This window comes from Heloderma suspectum, chromosome 3 (assembly GCF_057233095.1).
Source record: "Heloderma suspectum isolate Gila_16-S chromosome 3, 16-S_ref, whole genome shotgun sequence".
Taxonomy (NCBI): Eukaryota; Metazoa; Chordata; class Lepidosauria; order Squamata; family Helodermatidae; genus Heloderma; species Heloderma suspectum.
The window spans coordinates 321,523,354-321,550,497 of record NC_139460.1 but is presented as its reverse complement, the minus strand read 5'-3'; the positions used below and the strand labels follow the sequence as shown (position 1 = coordinate 321,550,497).

General features: G+C 46.7%; 1 protein-coding gene across 2 annotated transcripts in view; it reads left to right on the top strand.

The window, feature by feature from the left end:
• The window catches only part of LOC146351710 (cytochrome P450 2J4-like), a 71,604-nt gene that overhangs the window by 6,906 nt on the left and 37,554 nt on the right, over window positions 1-27,144 (top strand). For both annotated transcript variants that reach the window (XM_084847668.1, XM_084847667.1), the window contains exons 2-4: window positions 9,766-9,928; window positions 16,484-16,633; window positions 16,853-17,013. In XM_084847668.1, the coding sequence (XP_084703794.1) occupies window positions 9,766-9,928; window positions 16,484-16,633; window positions 16,853-17,013 (474 nt within the window). The remainder of the gene's footprint in view (window positions 1-9,765; window positions 9,929-16,483; window positions 16,634-16,852; window positions 17,014-27,144) is intronic.

Genomic DNA, 27,144 nt, shown 5'->3' with positions numbered 1-27,144 from the left:
CATTAATGCTTGGTCCTAAGTTCCCTACCTACTCTACCCCTTCTAAAATCCTATACAGAAACCCCCTTACTGGATGTTGCTTCCACAATCCTGAAATCCCTATCTAATTTCTGTCAGTTTATTCCTTTTATAACCTCAGAATCCTCACACACACACACACACACACACAGGCCTCTCCCACCTTTCACTTACTCCAGGACCCTAACACTCTATTAACCCTTGCTTACCTGGGTTACATAAAACAATATAAGCACATACATCATAATAACAGGCATATGCTACAGGTAACAAGCCAGAGAGATATTTAGCAAATCTCTTGAAAGATAAAGAAGATATGCAGAAAATGAGCTGTATACAGAAGCTAGATGGTGACAAAGCATGTACAAACCAAGAAATTACCAATTACGCTCTTCTGTGAAAATCTGTATAAATCTAATAATCCTTCTGAAGCAGAAATCCATAATTATTTGGTTAGTATATATGTAACTAGGTTTAACAGGGACCAATAGGACAAATTCAAGGCAGAAATCAACATTAAAGAGGTTAAATTTGCAATTAAAATATTATTATTGGTAAAGCACCAGGCCCAGATGGTATATTAAGGAATTTTATCAAGAATTTAGTAATTTTCTAGCCCCGAGGCTAGTTAAACGGTTTAAGGCACAATCCTATGGCTGCTAGTCTGTGCTAGATGGCCATAGGATATGTTGGTTTCCGGGAGCCGACCTCGGAGCCTGCACTCGTAGGCAGTGCGGAATGGCCCCGTGCTCCATGCTCAGAAGAGGAGTGCAGAGCGGTGAAAATGGGGCATTCTGGGGGGCGTTCCGGGGCGAGGAAGGTGGAAATGCTAGTCTGACACATCCAATGTGCATTCCGGCAGCTGCTTCCCTTGCTCCGCCTTCCTGCGGCTCGACAGCCGAAATCGGCTGTCTAGCCGCAAATTCAGGGTGGCTGAAGTGCGGAGGGGATGATCCCCTCTGTGCTTCTCCTGCCCTGCATTGGATAGGTAGTTGCCTCTGAGTTTGGAGGCAGCTGTCTATCCTGGTAAGATTGCTCCTTTAATGAGGCAAAAAAGCATATTGAGAAAAAGCATTCCTACCTCTGGAATGAAGCACGTACAATTGAGACTGAATCCTGACAAGACGGAGACTCTGTGGGTGGGTGGTTCCCGGGTATGGGAATTGGGGAGTTTGCCTGTTCTACATAGGGTTGCACTCCCCCAGAAAGAGCAGGTAAATAGTTTGGGGGTGCTCCTGGATTCATCATTGTTATTAGAGGCCCATGTGGCTTCTGTGGTAAGGAGCCCTATTAGCAACTCAGGTTGGTATGTCAGCTACGCCCTTTCCTGGACAGGGATAGTTTGGCCATGTAGTCCATGCATTCGTAACCTCACGTTTAGATTCCTGTAGGGATGTACGAAAATCACTTACCTTTCGGGGATTATGCTGATGGTGGGGGGGAGGCGTTCCGTCCCTCCCCCCAGAATCCTCGCCGGGGGGGAGGTGCTCCGTTCCTCCCCTCCCCGGAATCCTGGCCGGCCGGCTGTGCTCCGCAGCGATTCTGTGGAGCCGCCGGCCGGCTCCGCCAGCAGCCAGACATCCTGCCGCTGGCTAGCAGGGACGCAAAGGGCGGCAGCCATAGCCACCGTCATTTGCGTCCCTGCAGTCAGCCATGATAGGCTACGTAAATGTTTATGTAGCCTATCACGGCTGATTAAAAAAAAACAAAAAATGCACATACGCAAATGGTGGCGGCCATGGACGCCACCATTTGCGTTCCTTATTTTGGCACGTCTTACTCTACGTAAACATTTACGTAGACTAAGACAGCGAAAATAAGGGGAACGCAAATAGCGTAACGTCTACGCTATTTGCGTTCCCCTTATTTTCACCGTCTTAGTCTACGTAAATGTTTACATAGACTAAGATGTGCAAAATAAGGAACTCAAATGGCGGTGGCCATGGCCGCCACCATTTGTGTACGCACTTTTTTTAAAAAAAATCAGCTGTGATAGGCTACGTAAACATTTACGTAGCCTATCACGGTGTTTTTTTAAAATCTAGCCGTGATAGGCTACGTAAATCTTTACGTAGCCTATCACTTTTTTCGTTGTTTTTGTTTTTTTAACCTGGAAATGGCAGCGGCGGCAGCCGGTTGGAAGACCGGCCGCTGCCGCACAGCCGCTGAACCGCCGCCGGAGCCGCCACCGGAGCCGCCGCCACCAGGAAGATCCGCCCAAGGTAAGTCCCGTCCCTGGGTGGTGGGCCGTTCCGCCACTGATTTTGGGGGGCTGAATGCGCTGGCATTTGGCCTCCCCGAGATCCGTGGCGGAACTTTCGTACATCCCTAGATTCCTGTAATGTGCTTTATGTGGGGCTGTGCTTGTGCTTGGTCCAGAAGCTGCAGCATGTGCAGAATGTGGCAGTCAGAATGCTGAGTGGAGTGCCTGGCCAGACACTTATTACACTGGTGTTGAAGCAACTACACTGACTATCTATTAGCTACCAAGCCAAATACAAGGTCTTGTTGTTGGCATATAAAGTCCTGAACAGCTGGGGACCAGGTTACCTGGCACATTGCTTTCCCCAGTACAGACCATGCTGTGTGATCATTAAGATCATTGGAGGAGGGCTCGCTGGTTGTGCCACAACCTGCAGATTGCCATATTGTAGCAACCAGAAAGTGGGCCTTCTCCGTGGTGCCACTCACCTCATGAAATGGCCTCCACCCCTGGTATTTGGGAGGTGTAAACTGTAGCATGCTTTAGGCATCAATTAAAGACTAGGGATGGCAGAGAATTCCGCCACAGATTCCAGTGAGGCCGAATGCACTGCCATTCAGCCCCCTGGAATCCATGGCGGAACGGCCTCCTGCCCCCGGGCTGCTCGCTGAGAGTGGGAGGGGCTCAAGCTCAGTCCAGGGGATTGGCAAGCGGGGGCAGCGGCTGAGCAGCAGTCTGGAGAACCCGGACAGGGGTGAGTTCGCACATCCCTTGTTGTACTGGCTTTAATGTTTTTATTAATTTTTATATAAACATTTTAGCAATTCTTAGGTATTTTAATTATTTTTAATGTATATCATACTGTCTTTTTAATGTATTTAATTTTCTTGTAAACTGCTTAGAAATATTTCTAAATATGGTCAGTGGTATATAAATCTATTAAGTAAATAAATATAATTATGATTTATCAGCAAGGAAAAAATGCCAAGAAAGCAGAATCTGATAAGTATCGAATCAAATGCTATTACAGCATCTACAAAGTAGATTGCTGTTCGTTGTTTTGTCCTTTGTATATGATCTATCAAATGTATCATTTTCTGAGTATTCCAAGGAAGTTGCCTGCCCTTCATGAAGCCTGTCTGGTCCTCTGTTATATAATCTGCCAATTTTTTATTTACTCTGTTAGACATTATTCTTGTCATCCATTTATAAGCGGTATTATTCATTCATTCATTCATTCATTCTTTCATGCATTCATTCATTCATTTCATTTCTTTACTGACCAATAGCTGAAGCTGTCTGGGCAGTTCACAATATCCTTATTAAATTCCTAAGTAAACTATAGATACACTGTATATGTGTTAAGTTGAAGTGTTGTAACTGTACTGAATCATTGTATTGGGAATTACAATAAAACCTTTATCTAATTAAAAAAATAAGAGATAAAGTACTTGAGCTATTGTTAAGTAGACCAGTTTCTCCCATATAGGCTGCCCCAGTCTCTACGTTCTAATGGAAAGGTCTTGCTGACCATACTGTAGCCTACTGAGATTTGTTTTACTGGAGGAGAGCCTTCTCAGTTTGTGGCACCCACCATGTGGAATGATCCCTGCACTGAGATGAGGTGGGCCCCTAGTATGGAGTGCTTCTTCTGACAACTGAAATACTTCTTTGCCCAGGTGTTTCCCTGACCACTAGCATTGTCCATTTTAACGAGATTTTACTGTTATTATACTTGTTCGATTGATTTAATTATTGGTTTTATTGTATTTTATCATTATTTTGTTTTGTAAACTACTCTGGCATTTTTTTAAAAAAGAAAAGAAAAGTGGCATGGACATTTTCTGAAATAAATGTTATGAATAGTAAGATTTAGACCTGGTTGAGCAGAGAGAGCCTGGGAATACCAGACATCATTACCTAAGCTCTGGCAACCATGCCTGCCAGGTAGGTAAATATCAGGGATAGGATCCAGTGGTGTCTCACCACTGGTGGCCAGCATTGCTGGTTCCCAGTGTGTGCATGGCCCTCCCTACCAGCGGTGGCGATGTAGCGCTGCCAGCGCTTTGCAAGCCCCCAAATGACTGGAAGTGCAAGTTTCTGGAAGGGGCAGGTCATACCTTCCAGAAATGAGTGCTTCTGGTCTTTGGGGGGCTTGCCCCCAGAAGCACTACATTGCTGCCACTGTTGGCAAGGGCTGCACGTGCACTGGAAACCAGCAGTGCTGGCTGCCAGTGGTAGGGCACCATTGGTCCTACCCCAGAACTCAATGATTACTGTTTTGTTGCTTAATAAAAGGTAAACTTATTATGCTTGTAGTAATTCTAACTGTATATAGCGATGACGAGTCTTACTTATTTCATCATTGTGAAGTTATTGTTATGCTCTAAGATTTACTGCTCTGAGATTGCTAAGGTTAGCGTTATAAAAGTAGCAAAGTATGCAAAGTTCCCCAAGTAGCAAAATACGGCCCAGCCTGCTCCACCTCTTGTTAACAGGAGCTCAAACATTCTTTCTGCAAGGTTTCATAGAATATAATGGAACAGCAGGATGAGATGTTACTTTTGTGATAACTTTAGATGGTGGAAGTTTTGAAATAAATCATTCATATAATACTTTGGGGATGTTGAATGTACAAGATCATATTGAGGAAGTAATTCCCAGGCCACAAACAGCATATGAAGCTTATAGAGAGCCTGCGATTCCTCTGACACAACACTAACATCAACAATTATTTGGTGGTCTTTTATTAATTCCTCCAGGCAGGGTGTCCCATTCCAGCATTCCTTGAGACTTGCAGGGGAAGCTGGTAGCAAGTTCAAGGTAATGTGAATCAAGGCAGGAAGAAAGTAGGACCCTGGACAGTTCTGAGTGGGTCCTGCTAGCTGGAAACTCTCCTACTGGAACAATAGGAAGATGTTGGCTCTGCAGGGAGCTAGAGCCAACTGACACCTTATGTAGGCTGACAAGACCTGTAGTGTGGTCAGCGGTGCCCCTTCTGGAGGAGCTGGCTGGATTGGTAAAGGGCCTTTGCCTAATTCTGCAGCCTCTGACTTCTGCAAGGCTGGGGAGACAGTGGTTCTGCTGGTAACTCATTCTCTGAGCCAGAGGATGATGGCAGGGCTGTGTCCTCTGGCCAGGAGGACTGTGGATCCTGTGGAATAAGACATTTCCCTCCACAACAGGAAGACAGCAGTTGAGAGACCCACAAAACCCTTAATAGAATATCCCCTTCCTTTATCATACTTGCCCTGTAGCAGGAAAACAGGGGCCTCAGAGGAATTGCTCCTGAAGGGCCTTCTGCACATGCTCAGGGTCACTCTCCTTTCCAGCTGTCCTGTAAGTGTAGAGGTATATCTAATACTAGTTCAAAGATGGCTAGAAGACCTCTCTGATCTGCACCCAGCAGGGGCCATCTTGACCAAGAGCAAAAGGCTCGGAGGAGACTCCTTAGCCAAAATTGCTGCCTTGGGTGGCCCTCCCCATCAAAAGCACACAGTGGCTCCACCAGGGTCAGAGCAGGGCACTCCGCACATGCTCAGAGGACCCTCAAGCAGCCCCTTCCTCCCAACAAATCTGTCCCAGGCTGTGGAGCATCACACAACTGCTGAACCAGGGCACGTTGCTTTCTGTCTGTCCAGCCAGACCCTGTCCCTTTCAGGGTCCAATTCACCAGTGATCACACTCTGGTCTGGCTGTTCCCTTTTCATGCCCCCACACTCCTGAGAACCCGACTCCCAGTCCAGCAATCTCACCGCTACACCACACTGGCTCTCATCTGGTATAGTGATAGTGCTGCTCTTGTGACCCATCTTAGCTGAGGCTATAACCCAGTAGTGGGTCCTGACCAACCATGTCATGACTAGGCTTTCTGGCAGACTCTGGCACATAACACCAAAATCACTGACACTCTTAGAATCATAGAATCATAGGGTTGGAAGGGGCCTATAAGACCCATCAAGTCCAACCCCCTGCTCAATGCAGGAATCCAAGTCAGAGCATTCCTGACAGATGGCTGTCCAGCCTCATCTTGAATGCCTCCAGTGTGGGAGAGCCCACCACCTCCCTAGGTCATTGGTTCCATTGTCGTACTGCACTAACAGTCAGGAAGTTTCTCCTGATATTCAGCCGGAATCTGGCTTCCTGTAACTTGAGCCCATTATTCTGTGTCCTGCACTCTGGGATGATCGAGAAGAGATCCTGGCCTTCCTCTCTGGGACAACCTTTCAAGTACTTGAACAGAGCTAGTGTATCCCCTCAATCTTCTCTTCTCAAGGCTAAACATGGCCAGTTCTTCAGTCTCTCTTCTTCGCTTTGTTTCCTGTCCCCTGATCATCTTTGTTTTCCCTCCTCTGAACCCTCTCCAGTTTGTCTGCATCCTTCTTAAAGTGCGGTGCCCAGAACTGGACACAGGACTCCAGATGAGGCCTAACCAGTGCTGAGTAGAGGGGAACTGGTACTTCCCAGGATTTGGAAGCTATGCTTCTATTAATGCAGCCTTTATTGCAGCAAATCTCATGCAAAAGCTTAACAGAGAGCTAGTGTGGTGTAGTGGTGCGAGTGTTGGACTGGGCTGGGAGCTGGGCAATCCAGGTTCTAGTCCCCACTTGGCAATGGAAGCTCAGTGGGTGACTTTGGGCTCATCACAGACTCTCAGCCCAACCCACCTGACAGGGTTGTTGTTGTGAGGATAAAATGGAGAGAAGGGGGATAATGTAAGCTGCCTTGGGTTCTTTGCAAAATGAAAAAAGGTGGGATATAAATGCAATAAATAAACAAATAAGCAAACAAATAAATAACATTTACCACTTTTTATAAATCATACCCCTAAGCAAAAGCTACAGGCTCATTGCTTAGCTCCAGAAACAGTTTACAGCTAATAACTACAACCAGGTCAGAGATCAGTTCAACAATAGTTTCGAAACTGGGATTCTCTTCAGTTTAGAATACCCTTGAGCTAATCAAAGAGCCTGTAGCTTTTGCTTAGCTATATAATAAATCCAGGTAAGAAAACATTCTAGGCAATTCAAGACGAGGACCATGAGTAAGTTACAAAACTAGAATTTGTACTCACAGGGAGAGATCAGTCCAGCAACAGATTCTACACTGGAATCTCCATGGCACGTGATGTGTCAAGGAAAACCAAAGGCCAAGGGTCACAATAAGTCCAGGCAAGGGAGCATTACAGGCTTTTAAGGCAATATTCCCAACATAGGCTCACCAGGCCTTGCTCCAGCTCCTGAGAACAGTTCCAGGGCAAACAAGAGTCTGAAGTTCATAATTCCTGATAAGGCTAGGGAAGCCATTATCTTGGGCAATCAAAACAATGATAAGTCCAGGAGAGAGAGAGACAGAGAGAGAGAGAGAGACAGAGAGAGAGAGAGACAGAGAGAGAGCGCACTGGGCAGTACAGAGGTCTCTATGATCCATGTCGCCAAGCAGACTAAGTCGAGGATTCAGGGTAGTTCCAGGCAAGTTCTCAATGATACAAGGTTCAAATGGGCAAGGGTCCAGATTTGATGGAGAGTCCAAGGGGGTATTTCCATGATAATGGAAGGAGAAGCAAATGGAGGAGTACTGGATTTTTTAAAAGGGATCAGCTTTGCTGCGCAGAGCTCCATGAGCGAGTGCTCCACACCAGTAACAATTACTTCATAGAACATACTTCCAGGTGGGGTGGGGATTGGAGTGAACCTCATCTGACTGGCAGGGGCTGCTCAACCAATAAGAGAGCCTCCCCCACCCCCCAGGATCTTCTCCCTTTCTCCTTTCCTCTGACACTCCAGATGCACCTGCATTACAGGAACAATCCTCATTGACCACAAGGGGAGTTACTTCTGAGTTGACACACATATGCTTTTGCTGGGAAATGGGAAACACCTTTCATCTCAATAAAAATCACTCCTTCTCTCTTGCCCCTCCCTGCACCTGCAATAAGTACTTTCTTAAAGCAACCGTCAAGAACAGAGTGTTCTCCCTGTGGAACAATCTCAAGGTGTGAAGTAGCTACTTCCTAAGGCAATAAACTAAACAACGGAGCATCAGAGCCTCGAGATCACACCTTACAGCCTTTAGGGAATTTGTGCTTTAAACTGTGCTATTTCAATTGAGGGGGATCTCTGTACATTCTGATGTGGGCATTCAGGGGACAAACCTCACTGAGCACAATGGGAGTTACTTCTGAGTAGACACTAATTGGTTTGCACTGGGAAAGACAGGGGCAGGAAACAGGAATCATCCCTTGGCTGGGGTCATGGTGAAAGGTACACCCCTAGGCAGAGGTAGCATACCCAAGGTAAATGCCGGGGTTGGGGCACACAACTATACTGCTGAGAACCTGACTTAAGCAAAAGAATCAGACTTTAAGCAGTGCCAGAAAATCCAGTTTTTCTGTGATGAGCTCCGGCGTGGCTGCTGGATGGCCATGACATCATGTATCCCTAATGACCTCCAAACGCAGCCAGAGTAAATAGTTGGTGGAGAAACCCCCCAGGTGAGAAGGTACAGTTCAGACGATGGAAAGTCCAGGCAAATAGGTTTTCAAGGAAATAAAGACGGATGTTCCCAGCAAAAGCTCCATAGCATTGGTGTTGGCTTAAATGCAAGGGAGGGGATGCTAGAGCCCTCCTTCGGATGATCTAATTGGCAGAGGATTCTAGCCCATAAATCAGCAGTACTTTAAAGAAGGCGTTTGGTTTCTATAGATACTTCTGTTCCCAAGAAACAGGTTTGAAGCCCCTCCTTCCTTAGCCCAGTCTCCCCTCCATCTGCTTGATTTCCACAGAGAGGCCATCAGCTTTCTTAGCTATAGGCATGCTGCCAAGTTTGAAAGTTGGAGCTGGTCAGGAATGTTTACTTCCCTCAGCCTACTCCCCTCTGTGAAATCAGGTAGAATTATGCTCTCACCATTCTGACATTTCCCAGCCTGAGCAGGCCCAAATCAGCCCCGCTCGGCCTGCCATCAGATGAGAAACTAGGGCTCTCAGGCCCTGGGCTTCTCATGATTGAACTGGGTTCTAAACCATCCTGATCCACTTCTGAATCAGATTTTGACTCTAAAACTATAGGGTCCACAGCAGTGCTTGGACTAGGTCCGACAAACCAGTTGAAGACCAATGGTCTAAGCCATCAAAATTGTAATACATTAAGGGTTTTGGTGGTTGTGAAGAAGCCTGTGGCAACTGGATCACTTACCTGCCACTCACAGTGGGGCTGGGCAATAGGAAGGACCTCTCTCCTGGTCTGATGCTAGGCGGGGGCAAGACAGGCGGGAGGAGAGAATAAATGAAATAGGTTGGGAATATAACAAAAGGTGGAAGAAGGAATATTCCAGGAGAATGAAGGGAAGATGAGAAGGGAAGATCTTGTCAGGAATCTGTGGGACAAAGGAAAACTGGGTAAGAGAGGACAGAGTGGAGAGTCGCACATGGCCAGAAGCTGCAGAGGTGAGGATTTCAGGAAGGCTGACATTTACATATTAACTTGAAATAATCTGCTTTATTTGATTGCAATATTTATCTTCCCTACTTTGATCCAAATGGTAGCTGGCAAAACAATATGGAAACATTTACACTGTATGGCTAGGATATCAACCTTTGATAGTCCTGTCAGGATTTCGAGCCATGAAAGAAGCACTGATGGACCATTCAGAAGAATTCTCTGAGCGACCATTGACTCCTTTCGCTAAAGCTCTAGGAAGAGAAAGAGGTAAGTTGTGAATAGTAAGAAGTTGTACTGGTCTTTTCTCTAGATAAAACATAAGGGGAATGTCAGCAAATAATGTCTTAATGAAAACTGGAGATGTCACTAGCAGGTGAACTCTGGAAATAGCTGGTAATATAGTGCAACTTCTATCTCATTAGTTACAAGGGATGTATGAAATCCTTTACGTAGTGCATCACATCTCAGAAGACAACAAAGGTGACATGAAAATATTGTGATAAAAGTTCTCAGGAACAAATCCTTCTGGATGAAACGTATGTATGAAAAGCCATGACTAGGGAGCAGGGGGCAGAAGGGATTTGGGTGGTTCTGGAAAAGAAATAAAAGAGGCAAGAACAGGTAAGTTGTGTGGAAAATAAGAGGTAGGCAGGCAGGCAGGCAAGCAAGCAAGCAAGCATATGCTTATGGGATAACAGCAGCTAGAAGGCTTTGGAAGATCTCAAGATCTTGATTTGGGGAGTCCTTGATTAACATCTAGATTTCGGGACTTTTAGATTAAAATCATGATGGTTCCTCCTTTATCTGCAGGTTTTATCACTATTCTGGAATTATTCCCTAATAATTGAATGCTAACTTCTCTCCCAATGTATAAATATAATGTACAACCCTAAACCTTTTCTCCATTGGTGAAATATGTTTCAGGACCACCTTTTCAAAATATGGATACTGGGAAGTTGTATTATTGGAGTAAATCTAAATGTTCATCTAAAAGACCCCAAATCATGACCCTGAGAGATTTAAAAGGCTTCTTTTAATTTTAATAAACAAACCAATTTGAAAATGTTTAGTCTAGTTCAAAATGCATTCTAATTTGGAGTTAGAAGGAATGTGGAAAATTCATTACACTTAAGCACATGAGGTGATAAATATCTACTAAGCTCATCGCTTTCTGAAATTCTCGGGACCTTGTTGTCCTATTTGACACCTGATCATTTCAGTATAAGACAATGGCAAAAAGAAGAAGTTATTCATATTCTGATCTTTTTGTTCAGAAGTATCAGAAGAGTCCACATAATCATTACTAATCTCTGAATCTGAAGGGAACTGAGATGAGTCTTGCATCATAACCATTTTTTCCAAAATCTTCAAAATTGAGTGTTGATGAAGTCAAGCTTACACATTTTCATTCTTATAATGTAATTCATCCCTTTTTAACTTTCTATAATTTTAGGGCACGATCCTATGTGATCCACCCTGGTTATTAAGCTTCCGAACTCAGAGGCTTATGACTATCCAGTGCAGAGTGAGAGTTGCAGCAGAGGTGATGGTTGCTTCTGGTATGCCTCCCACTCTGCATTTCAGCTAGATGGGCTTTTTTGCCTATCTAGCTGAGGCCTCACAGAGGGGGAGGGAAGGAGGCTGGAGAGGCCTCAGGATACAGTGTGAGCTGACCAGTCCAGTCCATCCCCACCCCCTTTACCTCCTCTCTGATGATGCTTTTGCAACCTCTGAGAGGCAGCCGGTGCGGTTCTTTCCATGCTGGCTGTAGGGGTGGAGAGCATGGATTCCTGGGTCCAAGGTTGGAGCGCTGTCTCTGAACTTAGATCCAGGAATCCAAAATATTCTATGCCCCCCACGATGCTGTCTAGGAGACATAGGATTTCTCTCTCCATAGCTTTTAGATCTTTGAAATACCCATCTAAATCTGTGTTGCAACCACCAACTGTATTTTATCCTGAGATGTACTACTTAAATTCAATTTAGTCTCAATATTTTAAATACTTTATCAACCTTCTTGATGTCCTAATTGCAACACTTATTCTCAAGAACATGAAATCCATAGAACATTTGTTCAAAATGGAAGTCCAATTGTTCTTGAATTCTAGATCTTGAGTTAATAAAAACCTGGACCTTTATTAATCCTTAAATCCTAAGGAATTAAGAACATAAGAGGAGCTATGCTGGATCAGACCAAGGGTCCATCTAGTTCAGCATTCTAAGAATTTTATCAGATTTAAAATACTCAGAGAGAATGGTGGCATGTAGATCAACTTAGATATGTTTCCTTTTAGATTTCTCCCAATTCTGCCAATCCAACTCTACTCAGGCTAGGATTTGTTTAAAAAAGCCTTTCCCTGAAAGAATTAGAAGCTATTTTCATATCAACTTCAAAAAAGACCTTATGTTGAAACAGACTTTTATCATTGTTCTGTTGTGGATAGTATCTATAGTATGTGTGATTGTACAATATGTAATCATAGATGTGTGTTGCAGATAAATTGCCACAAATGAAAATGACAGTATCTGTATCAGTCTTCACATGTCAAGGTCATGAAGCTATGTGCCCCCGCAGCCAGGGCAGCATTTTAAAGAAGACATCAATGGATCCTTTTCCATTTGGATTTCTACTTCATTTGGAATGCCTAATCCTCATGCCACCAAATGAAGACGACTCTGGGCCTATGTTAAATGTGAAGAGTTGGTTTGAATACTGTGTCTTTCAAGAGGCAGTTCACACAATGCACTGTTTCTTTATGCAAGCAGCCCAACGTCTCTCAGGCATGCCGTCATTTGGGTAACATATAATACGTGAACTTGACTATCTTGTTATTGTGGGCAGCAGTTCTCATGAATTATAGCTCCACAGATTATGATTCATTCAGGAAACACCAGTTTTACATTGATATTTTACATGGAAAACGCATAAATGGGTGGATATCTCACGTAAGTGTAAACATATAATTAAACAGCAGCCTAGGAAAATGAGATAAAGGCCCTCTCAAGACAGTATACAATTACAATCATTAAAACAATTCAAAACATAAAACTAGGGATGTCAGCAAAGGAGATCGTTACCTTGTCATGGTGCTGGAGCTTGAGCACCTCAATGACGTCATGAGCTTAACCGTGAAGGGACACCCAAGACGGGAAGGTCATGGCAGAGAGGTCAGACTAAATACGATCCCTGGGGAAGGAAACGGCAACCCACCCCAGTATTCTTGCCATGAAAACTAAATGGATCAGTACGACCAGAGATATGTCGGTATACCATCAGAAGATGGGACTCCCAGGTCGGAAGATGGTTAAAATGCTACTGGGGAGGAACAGAGGATAAGTTCAACTAGCCCCAGATGTGATGACGCAGCTAGCTCAAAGCCAAAAGGATGGCTAGCAGCCGATGGTGTTGGTGGTGAATGATGAATCCGATGTTCTAAAGATCAACACACCATAGGAACCTGGAATGTCAGATCTATGAGCCAGGGCAAATTGGATGTGGTTATTGGGGAGATATCAAGATTAAATATAGACATTTTGGGAGTCAGTGAACTGAAATGGACTGGAATGGGCCACTTCACATCAAATGACCACCAGATCTACTACTGTGGGCAAGAACACCACAGAAGAAATGGAGCAGCCTTCATAATTAATAATAAAGTGGCTAAAGCAGTGCTTGGATACAATCCAAAAAATGACAGAATGGTCTCAATTTGAATTCACAGTAAGCCATTTAACATCACAGTGATCCAAATATACGCCCCAACCACAGATGCTGAAGAAGCAGAAGTAGATCAGTTCTATGAGGATCTGCAGCACCTACTGGATAGTACGCCAAAAAAAGATGTTATTTTCATTACAGGAGACTGGAATGCTAAGGTGGAGAGTCAAACAGTACCTGGAATTACAGGCAAGCATGGTCTGGGAGAACAAAATGAAGCAGGACACAGGCTGATTCTCCCAAATTACCTCATTCAGCAATTTCATGTAGATGTTAATCAGCATGGGGGGCAAGATGGACCCTTGTGGGAACATGAGTCAAAGATGCCACAGAATTGGGCAGAAATCCTCCAGCACCACCTATTGAAAATATCAATCCAAGTGAGAGTGGAAACACTGTAAAACTGTCTCACCCACACCTAACTCCAACAGATGCTGCAGAAGGATACCATTGGCAACGGTATTGAAAGCCGCCAAGAGATCAAGGAAAATCAATATGGTTACACTCCCCCATTTCTCTCCCAACAGAGGTCATCCCACAGGGTGACTGAGGCTGTTTCTGTGCCATAAATAGGACCAGTGTGCCAATTAAAATGGATTCCAAAAATCAGTCTCGTCCAAGAGAGCCTGGATCTGGTCAGCCATCATACGCTCAAGCACCTTGCCCAAGAAGCGAACATTTGCCACTAGCCTACAATTATTCAGGTCTTCTGGGTCCAGTGATGGTTTCTTCAGGAGTGGTCCCACCACCACTTTCTTTAAGGCAGCTGGGGCCGCTTCCTCTATAAGAGAGGAGTTGACTACCTCATGGACCCAGCCAGCTGTCACCTCCTTGCCAGATGTAATTAGCCACAAAGGGCAAAGAGTGAGCTAACGTGGTTGGCCAAACCTTATCAAGCACCTTGTCCACATCCCCTGGCCTCAAAAATTGAAATGCATTCAATAATGTAGGACTAGACAGTGATCTGGACACCTCCATGGATTTTTCTGATCCAACTGCAGATTCCAAATCATGATGGATACAAGCGATTTTGCCCATAAAATGTCTAGCAAACATGTTTCAGCACACCACAAGGGTGCCACCACATCACCATCTGGGCCAGATTTCAAAAAGTCACAATCCACTCAGAAAAGTTCTGCTGGACAATTTTGAGAGGACACAATGGTTGTGAAGAAAAAAATCTTCTTTGCTGCCATTACTACCACATAGTAGGCTCAATGATGAGCTCTTACTTGTGTTCAGTTGTATTCACTCCAAGTTTTCCTCCACTTGGGTTGTAGATGTCTCCAAGCTTGCTTCATTTCCCTCAGCTCAGGTGTATACCAATGAGTCAAATGGACTCTGCAAAGCAGGAGAGGTTGCTCATGTCAACCACCCTAGTCATCTCCATATTCCGCAGATTAATCACAGCTTTGACATGAGCAGGAGTCATACCAGCTGGAAAATCCAACAGAGCCCTCTGGAATCCATTGGAATCCATCAGCCTCTGAGGGTGGACCATCCTGGTAGGTCCCCCACCCTTGCAGAGGAAGACAGCCACTGTTAGTCTAAATCTCAACAAAATGTGGTCGGACCATGACAAGGGACAGGTTGTAATATCCCCCACTCTCAAACCACTATCCTTCTGCCCAGTAGAGAAACTCAACACTACAGTGTATCCTATTACATGGGTTGGGCCAATGACATGTTGGGACAACCTTATGGTTGTCATGGCAGACATGTAACCCTGGGCTGCCCCAGAACCAGTGGTCCCAACATGGATGTGGAGATCCCCCAGGACCATCATCTTGGGGGTCTGCAACACTAAGCCAGAGATTACCTCTGTCAGCTCAGGCAGGGAGACTGCTGGGCAGCAGGATGGGCAGTACACCCACAGAAGCCCCAGTCTGTCCCATTTACCAAACACAAGATACAAACTCTCCAGGGTGGTACTCACTTGGACAGGAAGCCTGAAGAAAGAGAGAGAATTCCTACAGAATACAGCAACTCCCCCTCCTTGACACTCAAGCCTATTCTGATGCTCAACTGAGTACCTAGGAAAACATACCTCATCCCCAATCACGTCATAGATGAGAGAGATTTTCTTACAAACTGACCTGGCATTCAATGACAGCACCAGAAGGCCTGAGCAAAGATTGCTAAGACAACCATGCACCCTCTGGTTGGGGGAAGAACCAGAACAGGGGATACACATCAGCTGTCTGACCCATGTTCCCCTTAGCTAGCCAGTTCCACCCCAATGCCATACTTCCCCTAATTGGGGGCCCATCAACTCTCCCCAGATGATCAACATCTACCCTCAGGCACATAGCTACAATCCCTGATTAAAACTGATTTCAGAAAATATTAGTGTTCAAAAGTGCACATTTTTGCAAGTGTGCATTTCAAGAAATGCGCATTTGTTTCACACACAAACCCACATTTTCATGTTTTAGTGTATGAGGGAAAGTGCACATTTTTCCCTATTGCACTTGGGATTTTTGCTCCTCTGGAGTAAATGCATGGTGGTTTGATGGTGGATCATGTGCCTCACAACTAGGAGAGGTTTGTGTGGAGTTTGGTCCTGGTCCTGCAAACCCCAGAGGTTTTCTAGCTCCTTCCCCGTTTTGGTACACTTGGGATTTTCGCTCCTTGGTGAGTGATCGTGCAGGGTTTCAAGGGTGGATGGGATGCCTCCTGACTGGTTTTGTGTCTGAAGTTCTGTCCCAATCCTGCGAACTTCCAGTGCTTCACAGGTGAAACAGAGCCACTGCTTCGGCAGGAGGACTGCAGCGGGGCAGGGGTGTAAGTCAAATCACACACAGTAGCTTAATAAGCTACTCGCAGTAGCTTATTAGCCTGCTCCTGTGGTGGGGGATTGTGGGATATTTAAAAATAAGCTACTGTGAGTAGCTTATTAACCCATCATGGGCTATCAGGTTGTCCAAAGGCAGCCAGTGATTCTGCATCAGGAATGAAGTCATTAGGTTCTGAAAAAAAACAGGCAGTTCTTGGATGCGTGGGCATGATCTCCAGTAGATACTGACTTTGCTAGGCTGGCAACCTAACAATTTTAACATGAATTTTGTGAGTAACAGTATCTCATTGATTCTTGATGGCTTCAGGTATTGTAATGTCAAATGGTCACACCTGGAAGCAGCAGAGACGGTTTGGTCTAGTTACTATGCGGAAACTAGGACTGGGGAAGAAAGGCATGGAGTACAAAGTAGAAGAGGTGGCCCATCAGCTTGTGGAGACTTTTGCACGTGCAAAGGGTATGTAATAATAGGAGATGATGCAGACACATGCCCCAGTCTGCAGAAATCTTTGTGAACTCTGTACATTGTGGAATGCAATTTCATGTATGTTATTTGATTTCTAACACAAAAATAAATTGTCAAAGATCCCAATTGTCTCCCATGCACCACTATGAAATCCCACTCTGGGTATTAACAAGAGAGGTTGGATTAATATTAATATACCTTCATTTTCAGGGCAGCCATTTGACCCTTGCTTGCCCATCACCAACTCAGTCTCCAACATAGTGTGTGCTCTGTCTTTTGGACACCAGTTTTCTATTGAAGATGAAACATTCCAGAAACTGATGAGAGCCATTGATGATTCCTTAAAGGTTGTTTCCTCCTTCTCTTATATTGTGAGTAGTCTTTTTCTTCCTTACTGAGTCAGACAGATCTTCCAAAGGCCTATGTTCCCTTTCAGTATTTTGAAAATTGTTATGATTGTGGTTAGAATGTTGGACTTAATCTCATAGCCTATTTTTCATGATTATTGTGAAGATAAAAGGAGGTGGGGAGGCCATGTTGTTGTTGTTGTTGTTGTTCAGTCGTTCAGTCGTTCAGTCGTGTCCGACTCTTCGTGACCCCATGGACCATAGCACGCCAGGCCTTCCTGTCCTGCGCTCTCTCCCGGAGCGTGCTCAAGTCCATATTCATTGCTTCGGTGATGCTATCTAGCCATCTCATCCTCTGCCGTCCCCTTCTCCTTTTGCCTTCAGTCTTTCCCAGCATCAGTCTTTTCCCAGTCTTTCCCAGCATGCCAGGATTCCAGGGGGGGGGGAGAGGAACGGATCGCCTCCCCCTCGGGCTGATTCCCCACCAGAACGGACAGTGGGGAATCCATACATCCCTACTCAGAATCGGTGTCATAGGCTATTGCTCCCCCTGGGCTGGGACAAGGTGTGACAAAGTCCTACAAATCCTAGCATTCTCCAGCCAGCCAGACTTTTTCCTCTCTAAACATACATAGGATTGCCTCCTAAAACACCTAAGGAAACATACAAATAAAATACTTCTTAGCGTCATCAGGATAAAAACAATTAACCAAATTATTATTTATTATATTTATTTATATCCCGCCTTTTTCCCAATACTGGGGAATTCAGAGCACAGCAGCATCAAACAGCCAAAAACCTCCTGAAACAGGTCATCTTAAAAGTAGGGACAGAGGAGAAATTTGTTTGGATCACATTTTAATGCAACCTTATTTCCTGAACCAATGTCAAGGGCTCCTTGGAGGCCTCTCTCAGTCTAATCCAGTAGCCAAGTCCAGACACAGACAAATGGATTCTTTTCAAAGCTTTATTCCTCTTTTACAACTTAACAACTCTACTGTTAGCAGCTAGATATGAGCAGCAGAGTACCTATGCCCTACGTTGGAACAGTTGGTCCCTGTTTGAAAGGGAATTACTGGCAGACCCCTGAACTTAAGGGCTAGGAAAGTCCCTCCCCTTTTCCCTTGGATCCTCTGGGCGCAGCCGTTGTTTGCACGCTAACCGGGCACTACGCCTCCTTTCTGCGCCCTCCATTTGGCGCCGCTTTCTGCATCAGCGTTGCGTGTCCATCAAGTCTGCTTCCTGTTCTCTGTCACTCCCTGGACTGCTATCTAAGCTAGGAATGCTGGTGGGAGGAATTTCCGTCAGCTGTTGGCCCTGGGAAAGAGGAGCGCGCTCCTCTCCCAGGAGCGACTCCTCTTCCTCAGAATCAGAACTACTCTGGGATTTTATGGGCTCAGTGTCCACCCTGACATCATCCCCGCTCCCATGAGGCCCCCCCTCATGCTCCTCCCCTGGGGCCCCGGGTTTGTGGGGGTACAGCTGGTGGAAGCGCCTCAGCAGCAATGGAGCATGCACAGTTTCCACGGGTTCCCAGGATCGCTCATCAGGCCCGTACCCCTTCCAGTCCACCAGATATTGCAAGCGGCCATGAGAAAGGTGGGAGTCCAGAATCTCCGCGACCTCAAATTCCTCCTCCCACTCCACCAGCACTGGTGGCGGGGGGGGGAGCCGACTGAGCGATGAGGGTCGCCAGAAACCAGGAGGGACAGCTAGGACTGATGAAAAACTGGATGGATCTTCATGGTGGGGGGAGAGCCAAGCGAACAGGGTTAATCTAGGCTGTAATCTGGAAAGGCCCCGTGCGGCGAGGCGCGAGCTTTCTTGCGGGCAAGTGAGAGGGGAGGTATTTTCCTCACTCCCTGGCTGGAGGTCAGGCTTACGAGAAAGAGCATCTGCTTGTAGGTTGTCTGAGGCTTTCACATGGCAAATCCTAAGGTGGAACCGAGGAAAAAAAAAAAGTGACCACCTAATCTGCTGCTGGTTTAAGGCATGGGCTGTCTGAAGATGTTCGAGGTTGCGATGGTCGGTTCTAACTTCGACTGGGTACTGCGCCTCCTCCAGGAGATGATGCCAGGTCTCCAAAGCGGACTTGATGGCCAACAGTTCCTTCTCCCAGATGGTATAATTCCTCTCAGACATGGTCAGTTTCCTGGAGTGGTAGGCACAGGGTTGCAGCCCGCCGCCCTCCCGATGTGGCTGAAAGAGCACCGCCCCCACCGCGAAGTCAGAGGCATCAGTTTGCTCTACAAAAGGCTTCCTCGGGTCGGGATGTAACAGGATTGGCTCAGAACTGAAAAGCTTCTTAAGTTCCTCGAAAGCCTGTTGGGCAGATGCCATCCAATGAAAAGGAGATTTCTTGCCCTTAAGGAGGTCCATGAGAGGAGAAGTCAGCTGAGCAAAACTGGGCAGGAACTTTCTGTAAAAATTAGCAAAACCCAGAAAACGTTGCAAGTCCTTCTTGGTGGATGGAGCCTGCCAGGAGAGGACAGCCTGGACCTTTGCAGGATCCATCCTGATACCGTCAGGTGAAATAATGTAGCCAAGAAAGTCCAAAGAGGTTAGGTCAAATGCACATTTCTCCAGCTTGGTATAAAGATGGTTCTCGTGGAGGCACTGGAGGACGGCAGAGACATGAAGCTGATGGGCGTGGGGGTCCTCAGAAAATATAAGTAAATGATCAAGATAAACAATGAGGAAAGTTTCCAAATAGTCCCGGAAGATGGCATTCATAAAATGTGAAAAAGTGGGGGGTGGCCTGCAGGCAAGCCCAAAAGGCATTACTAGGTATTCATACGCTCCGTACCTGGTCCCGAAAGTGGTCTTCCACTCATCCCCCTCCCATATGCAAATGAGATTGTATGCGTTACGCAGGTCCAACTTTGTGAAAATCTTGGCTTGCCCCAGGCGCTCCAGCATCTCAGGTATGAGGGGGAGGGGGTACTTGTCAGGAATGGAAACGGAATTTAGATTTCTGAAATCATGCACTGGGCGGAGCTCTCCAGATCGTTTGGCCACAAAGCAAGTAGGATAGCAGGCGGGGGAGGAAGACGGGCGAATGAAACCGCGTTTGAGATTTTTGTCCAAAAACTCCCGCAGAGCTCGAAGTTCCAGCTCTGACATCGAATACAGCCAGCCAGCGGGGATGGTCGCCCCCGGAATGAGGTTAATGGCACAGTCAAAAGGGCGGTGGGGGGGAAGCCGGTCATCCTCCTTCTTGTCAAACACATCCCGAAAAGCTGCATACTTCTCTGGGAGGATGACAGTAGCTGAAGGAGTGCCAGAAACAGATAAGGAGGGGGAGGAAAGGGTTAATGGCTGGGCTGGGACTGACACCTCCTCCGGGAGGCAATGCTTCCAGCAGTAGGGAGACGCAAACTCCACTTGCTGAAGCCCCCAAGAAATCTGAGGGTTGTGCTTAGAGAGCCAGGAAACACCAGCACGATTGGGTATAAGGGAACCTTGGCTAAGTGAAACTGAATCTGCTCAATGTGGGACTGGGTGCGCAGAGTGAGCAGAACTGTAATACGGGTCACCGTGCCTGAAGAGAGAGGACGTCCATTGATGGTCTCCACTTCCAAGGGGGCAGGAAGGGGCAGGGTAGGAATTTTGTGGAAGAGGGCGAAGGTCTCATCCATGAAACTGGTCGTAGCCCCCGAGTCCACTAAAGCTAGGGCCTCCACCCCACCCCACTGAGAGGAGCGGAGGTGAACATGCAACAGCAGATGGGAGGGTGGGGGGGTTGAGGAAGGCACCCACCTGGTGGGGAATTGACCCCCACACTGGAGGCCCCCAACAAGCTTGGGGGGCAGTCTAGTCAGGCCCGGGAACAAGGAGGAGGAGGGGGAAGGAGAGGAGGAGGAGGCAGCAGAGCTGTGGATTTAACTCGGCAGGTCTTGGTGAAATGCCCCAGCTTTCCACATCGAAAACATCGGTGCTCAGCACGCCGGCGCTAGGGACGGCGAATTTCTGGGAATTTCTCCACGAATCTCGGTGAGGCCGAATGCCAACGTATTTGGCCCCCCGAAATTGGTGGTAAAATTCTCTGCCCTCCCCGCCCCCCCCGGGATGGGACTTACCTCCTGTGAATGTCCCTCTTGGCGGCGGGTCCCGGCGGCGGTTCGGCGGGGGCAGTGGCCGGTCTTCCGGCTGGCTGCCGCCGCCATTACAAATTAAAGTAAAAAAAAACACCCTGTGAAAGGCTACGTAATGATTAACGTAGCCTATCACGGCTAGATTTCCAAAGTCAGCCGTGATAGGCTATGTTAATTGTCACGTAGCCTATCATGGGTGACTTTGGAAAAAAAAAAAAGCACGTACGCAAATGGCGGCAGCCTATGGGCGCCGCCATTTGCATTCCTAATTTTGGCACGTCTAGTCTACGTAAAGATTTACTTAGACTACGGCAAAAATAAGGGCAACACTATTTGCGTTGCCCTTATTTTCGCCGTAGTCTACATAAATCTTTACGTAGACTAGACGTGCCAAAATAAGGAACGCAAATGGCGGCGCCCATGGGCCGCTGCCATTTGCGTATGCGCTTCCCCCCCCCAAAGTCACCCGTGATAGGCTATGTGACGATTAATGTAGCCTATCACGGCTGACTTTGGAAATCTAGCCATGATAGGCTACATAACGATTAACGTAGCCTATCAGGTTTTTTTTTTCCACTTTTTGTTTCGCGGCCGGGGAGACGGGGCGCTTCTCCCCGGCCTGAATTTCGGCCGGGCGAGGCAGGACGCCTCCCCCCCCCTCGCCTGAACTTCAGGGGGAGAAGCGAAGCGCCTCCCCCCCACCGCGAAGCCAAGCTGCGAAAAGGTAAGTGACTTTCGTACATCCCTAGCCCGCGCTCAAGCTCCTCTGGCGGCAGTGAGGCTCGGGTAGCTCCCAGGTGCATTGGGGTCTCCTCCACCCCGAGCGCCGGAGCGGGGGGTGGGGGAGGAGGCAGGAAACATGGGGGAATGGGAGGAGGGAAATCCTGGCACCCCGCCGGGTCTGCCAGCGCCCCTCCAGCCAACTATCTATCTGAAGGCAGGTCTGGATGAGGTCCTCCAAAGTAGGCAGGCTGGGCATGTGTGCCAACTCATATAAGATCTCGTCGTTCAAAGCATCCAAAAACTGAGCCACTAGCGCGGCATCATTCTACTGTAAATCCTGCATCAGCAAGCGACAGGTTGTCGCATAGCTGGAAACTGAGTACTTGCCCTGCCGGAGGCGGCGAATCTCCCGAGAAGCCGTCTGCGTGCGCAGGGGGTCACCGAAAAAACATGCCATGGCTGTCATGAAACCTTGATAGTCCCCGAGCAGGGGGTCATTAGCGAGCAGGAACCCCAAAGCCCATTTAGCTGCCATGCCTGACAGTAGTTTAATGATGAAACCCACACAAACCTGTTCCGTCTGGAAATCCTCAGGCCTAAGACGCATGTACAGCTTTGATTGGGCCCTGAAAATCTGAAAAAGTCCTTTCTCACCAGAAAACTTCTCTGGCAAAGCCACCGGGCACTTGCGGCGGGGGGGAATTGGAGGTGGAGGGGTTGAACCGCAGCCTGTAGATTCTGCACAGCAGCCGTCAGTTGAGCCATCTGATCACGGAGCATCTGGTTCTCTTGCTCTAGAGCTTGCACCGCTGGGTCCCCGGCACCCTCCATAAGGCAATAGGAGAAGAGAGAGAGAGAGGGAAAAAAAAGAGGAACAGGGACCAAGCTGTCAAGGGCTCCTTGGAGGCCTCTCTCAGTCTAATCCAGTAGCCAAGTCCAGACACAGACAAATGGATTCTTTTCAAAGCTTTATTCCTCTTTTACAACTTAACAACTCTACTGTTAGCAACTAGATATGAGCAGCAGAGTACCTATGCCCTAAGTTGGAACAGTTGCTCCCCGTTTGAAGGAGAATCACTGGCAGACTCTGAACTTATGGGCTAGGGAGAGTCCCTCCCCTTTTCCCTTGGATCCTCTGGGCGCAACCATTGTTTGCACGCCAACCGGGCACTACGCCTCCTTTCTGCACCCTCCATTTGGCGCCGCTTTCTGCGTCGGCGTCGCTCGTCCATCAAGTCTGCTTCCCACGCTCTGTCACTCCCAGGACTGCCATCTAAGCTAGGAATGCTGGTGGGAGGAATCTCCATCAGCTGTTGACCCTGGGAAAGAGGAGCGTGCTCCTCTCCCAGGAGCGACTTCTCTTCCTCAGAATCAGAACTACTCTGGGATTCTATGGGCTCAGTGTCCACCCTGACAACCAATACATAAACTGAAATGCAGTTATACTTCATTATTCACATATGTGCAGTTCTCTTCCATGTAAATAATTGGGCATCGTTATTAGAATGATTAAAAACAGAGAAAATCAAGTCTTGGCCAAGGAAGAATCAGCATGGTTTCCCTAAAGGGAACTCCGACCTCACCAACCGTTGCAGTTCTTTGACAGTATCAACAAACTTGTGGATGTGGTGATCTGCTAGTAATCCTATACTTGTGTTTTGCCAAAAGCAGAGAGGTTCTTCTTTGGATTCAGAGCAATGGCTACACAAAGGAGTAAGAGTCGAAAAGATTTATTAACTATAGCTGGCAGATTATTGTTGTTGTTCAGTCGTGTCCAACTCTTCGTGACCCCATGGACCATAGCACGCCAGGCCTTCCTGTCCTGCGCTCTCTCCCGCAGCTTGCTCAAGTTCATATTCATTGCATCCGTGATGCTATCTAGCCACCTCATCCTCTGCCGCCCCCTTCTCCTTTTGCCTTCAGTCTTTCCCAGCATCAGGGTCTTTTCCAGGGAGTTTTCTCTTCGCATTAGGTGGCCAAAATATTGGAGCTTCAGCTTCATTATCTGTCCTTCCAATGAGCACTCAGGGTTGATTTCCTTGAGGATGGACTGATTTGACCTCCTTGCAGTCCAGGGGACTCATAAGAGTCTTCTCCAGCACCACAGTTCGAAAGCATCAATTCTTCGGCGCTCAGCCTTCCTTATAGTCCAGCTCTCACAGCCAGACATTACTACTGGGAAAACCATAGCTTTGATTAGACGGACCTTTGTCGGCAAGGTGATGTCTCTGCTTCTTAATATGCTGTCTAGGTTGGCCATAGCTTTCCTCCCAAGGAGCAAGCGTCTTTTAATTTCATGGCTACAGTCACCGTCTGCGGTGATCTTGGAGCCCAAGAAAGTAAAATCTGTCACTGCTTCCATTTCTTCCCCTTCTATATGCCAGGAAGTGATGGGGCCAGATGCCATGATCTTCGTTTTTTTAATGTTGAGTTTCAAACCAGCTTTTGCACTCTCCTCTTTCACCCTCAACAAGAGGCTCTTTAGAGCCTCTTCGCTTTCTGCCATTAGGGTGGTATCGTCTGCATATCGGAGGTTGTTGATAATTCTCCCAGCAATCTTAATTCCGACCTCTGATTCATCCAACCCGGCATTTCTCATGATGTACTCTGCATATAAGTTAAATAAGCAGGGTGACAATATGCAGCCTTGTCGTATTCCTTTCCCAATTTTGAACCAATCGGTTGTTCCATGTCTGGTTCTGACTGTTGCTTCTTGACCCTCGTACAGGTTTCTCAGGAGACAGGTAAGGTGGTCTGGTACTCCCATCACTTTAAGAATTTGCCACAGTTTGTTGTGATCCACACAATCAAAGGCTTTAGCGTAGTCAATGAAGCAGAAATAGACGTTTTTCTGGAATTCTCTTGCTTTCTCCATGATGCAGCGAATGTTGGCAATTTGATCTCTAGTTCCTCTGCCTCTTCTAAACCCGGCTTGTACTTCCGGTAGTTCTCGGTTCACATACTGCTGAAGCCTAGCTTGTAGGATTTTGAGCATCACCTTGCTGGCATGTGAAATGAGCGCAATTGTGCGGTAGTTTGAACACTCTTTGGCGTTGCCCTTCTTTGGAATTGGAATGTAAACTGACCTTTTCCAGTCTTGTGGCCACTGTTGAGTGTTCCAGATTTGTTGGCATATTGAGTGCAGCACTTTAACAGCATCATCTTTTAGGATTTTAAATAGCTCAGCTGGAATACTGTCATCTCCGCTAGCTTTGTTGGTACTAATGCTTCCTAAGGCCCACTTGACCTCACTCTCTAGGATGTCCGGTTCAAGTTCAGTGACCGCACTATCATGGCTATCAGGGATATTCAGATCTTTCCTGTATAGTTCTTCTGTGTATTCTTGCCACCTCTTCTTAATCTCATCTGCTTCTCTTAGGTCCCTGCCTTCTTTGTCCTTTATCATGCCCGTCTTTGCACAAAATGTTCCCTTGAGATCTCCCATTTTCTTGAAGAGATCTCTAGTCTTTCCCATTCTGTTGTTTTCCTCGATTTCTTTGCATTGTTCATTGAAGAAGGCCTTCTTGTCTCTCCTTGCTATTCTCTGGAACTCTGCATTCAGTTGGGTCTATCTTCCCCTTTCTCCCTTGCTTTTCGCTTCCCTTCTTTCGTGAGTTACTTGTAAAGCCTCATCAGACAGCCACTTTGCTTTCTTGCATTTCTTTTTCTTTGGGATGGATTTCGTTGCTGCCTCCTGAACAATGTTACGGACCTCCGTCCATAGTTCCTCAGGCACTCTGTCTATCAGGTCTAATCCCTGAAATCTATTCCTCACCTCCACTGTATATTCATCAGGGATATGATTTAGGTCATACCTGAACGGTTTAGTGGTTTTCCCGACTTTCTTCAATTTAAGCCGAAATTTTGCAAGAAGCAGCTCATGATCTGAGCCACAGTCAGCTCCAGGTCTCGTTTTTACTGACTGTATGGAGCTTCTCCATCTTTGGCTGCAAAGAACATAATCAATCTGATTTCGATATTGACCATCTGGTGATGTCCATGTGTAGAGTCGCCTCTTGTGCTGTTGGAAAAGAGTGTTTGCTATGATCAGCATGTTATCTTGGCAAAACTCTATTAGCTTTTGTCCTGCTTCATTTTGTACACCAAGGCCATGCCTGCCTGTTATCCCGGTGATTTCTTGACTTCCTACTTTAGCATTCCAATCCCCTATGATGAAGAGGACATCTTTTTTTGGTGTTAGTTCTAGAAGGTGTTGTAGGTCTTCATAGAACCCATCAACCTCAGCTTCTTCGGCCTCAGTGGTTGGGGCATAGACTTGAATTACTGTGATGTTGAATGGTTTGCCTTGGATTCGTACTGAGATCATTCTATCATTTTTAAGATTGTACCCCAATACTGCTTTTCCCACCCTTTTGTTGACTATGAGTGCTACTCCATTTCTTCTAAGGGATTCTTGCCCACAATAGTAGATATGATGGTCACCTGAATTAAATTCGCCCATGCCTGTCCATTTTAGTTCGCTGATTCCCAAGATGTCGATGTTCAATCTTGCCATCTCATGTTTGACCACCTCCAGCTTACCTTGATTCATTGATCTGACATTCCAGGTTCCTAAACAATATTGTTCTTTACAGCATCGGATTTTCTTTTCACCACCAGACACATCCACAGCTGAGTGTCCTTTCGGGTTTGGCCCAGCCGCTTCACTCTTTCTGGCGCTACTTGGAAATACCCTCTGCTCTTCCCCAGTAGCATATTGGACACCTTCCGACCTGAGAGGCTCATCTTCCGGCGTCATCTCTTTTAGCCTTGTGATACGTTCCATGGGGTTTTCTTGGCAAGAATACTGGAGTGGGTTGCCATTTCCTTCTCCAGTGGACCACATTTTGTCAGAACTCTCTGCCATGACCTGTCCGTCTTGGGTGGCCCTGCACGGCATAGCTTATGGCTTCACTGAGTTATGCAAGCCCCTTCGCCACAACAAGGCAGTGATCCATGATTATTGGATTATTCACGGCAGATTATTACAGTTAAGCATATGATGTTATAAAGCAAAACTAAGCACAATATCCTACTCCTCCGTTCTGCTGTCAGGAGCCCCAGATAATGACAGCGGAGAGACTCCGGTCGGCCGACGTTCAGCACCTCTGTGGTCCCAGTCGGCAAAGACACTCCGAGTGATGCTCTGTTAGGTCTACTGTACCCAAAGTCTCCTGTGGCGACATGCTGTCTTTTGCAGCTCCCTAATCTGTCACACCGGCTGTGATGGGGTCATGATGTCTTAAGCGTTTTTTCAACTTATCCCCCAAATAGGTTAAAAAACCAGGTGGAGCGCAGCCAAAGGGATCCTCCCTGCCTTCCAAGGCCATGTGATCCT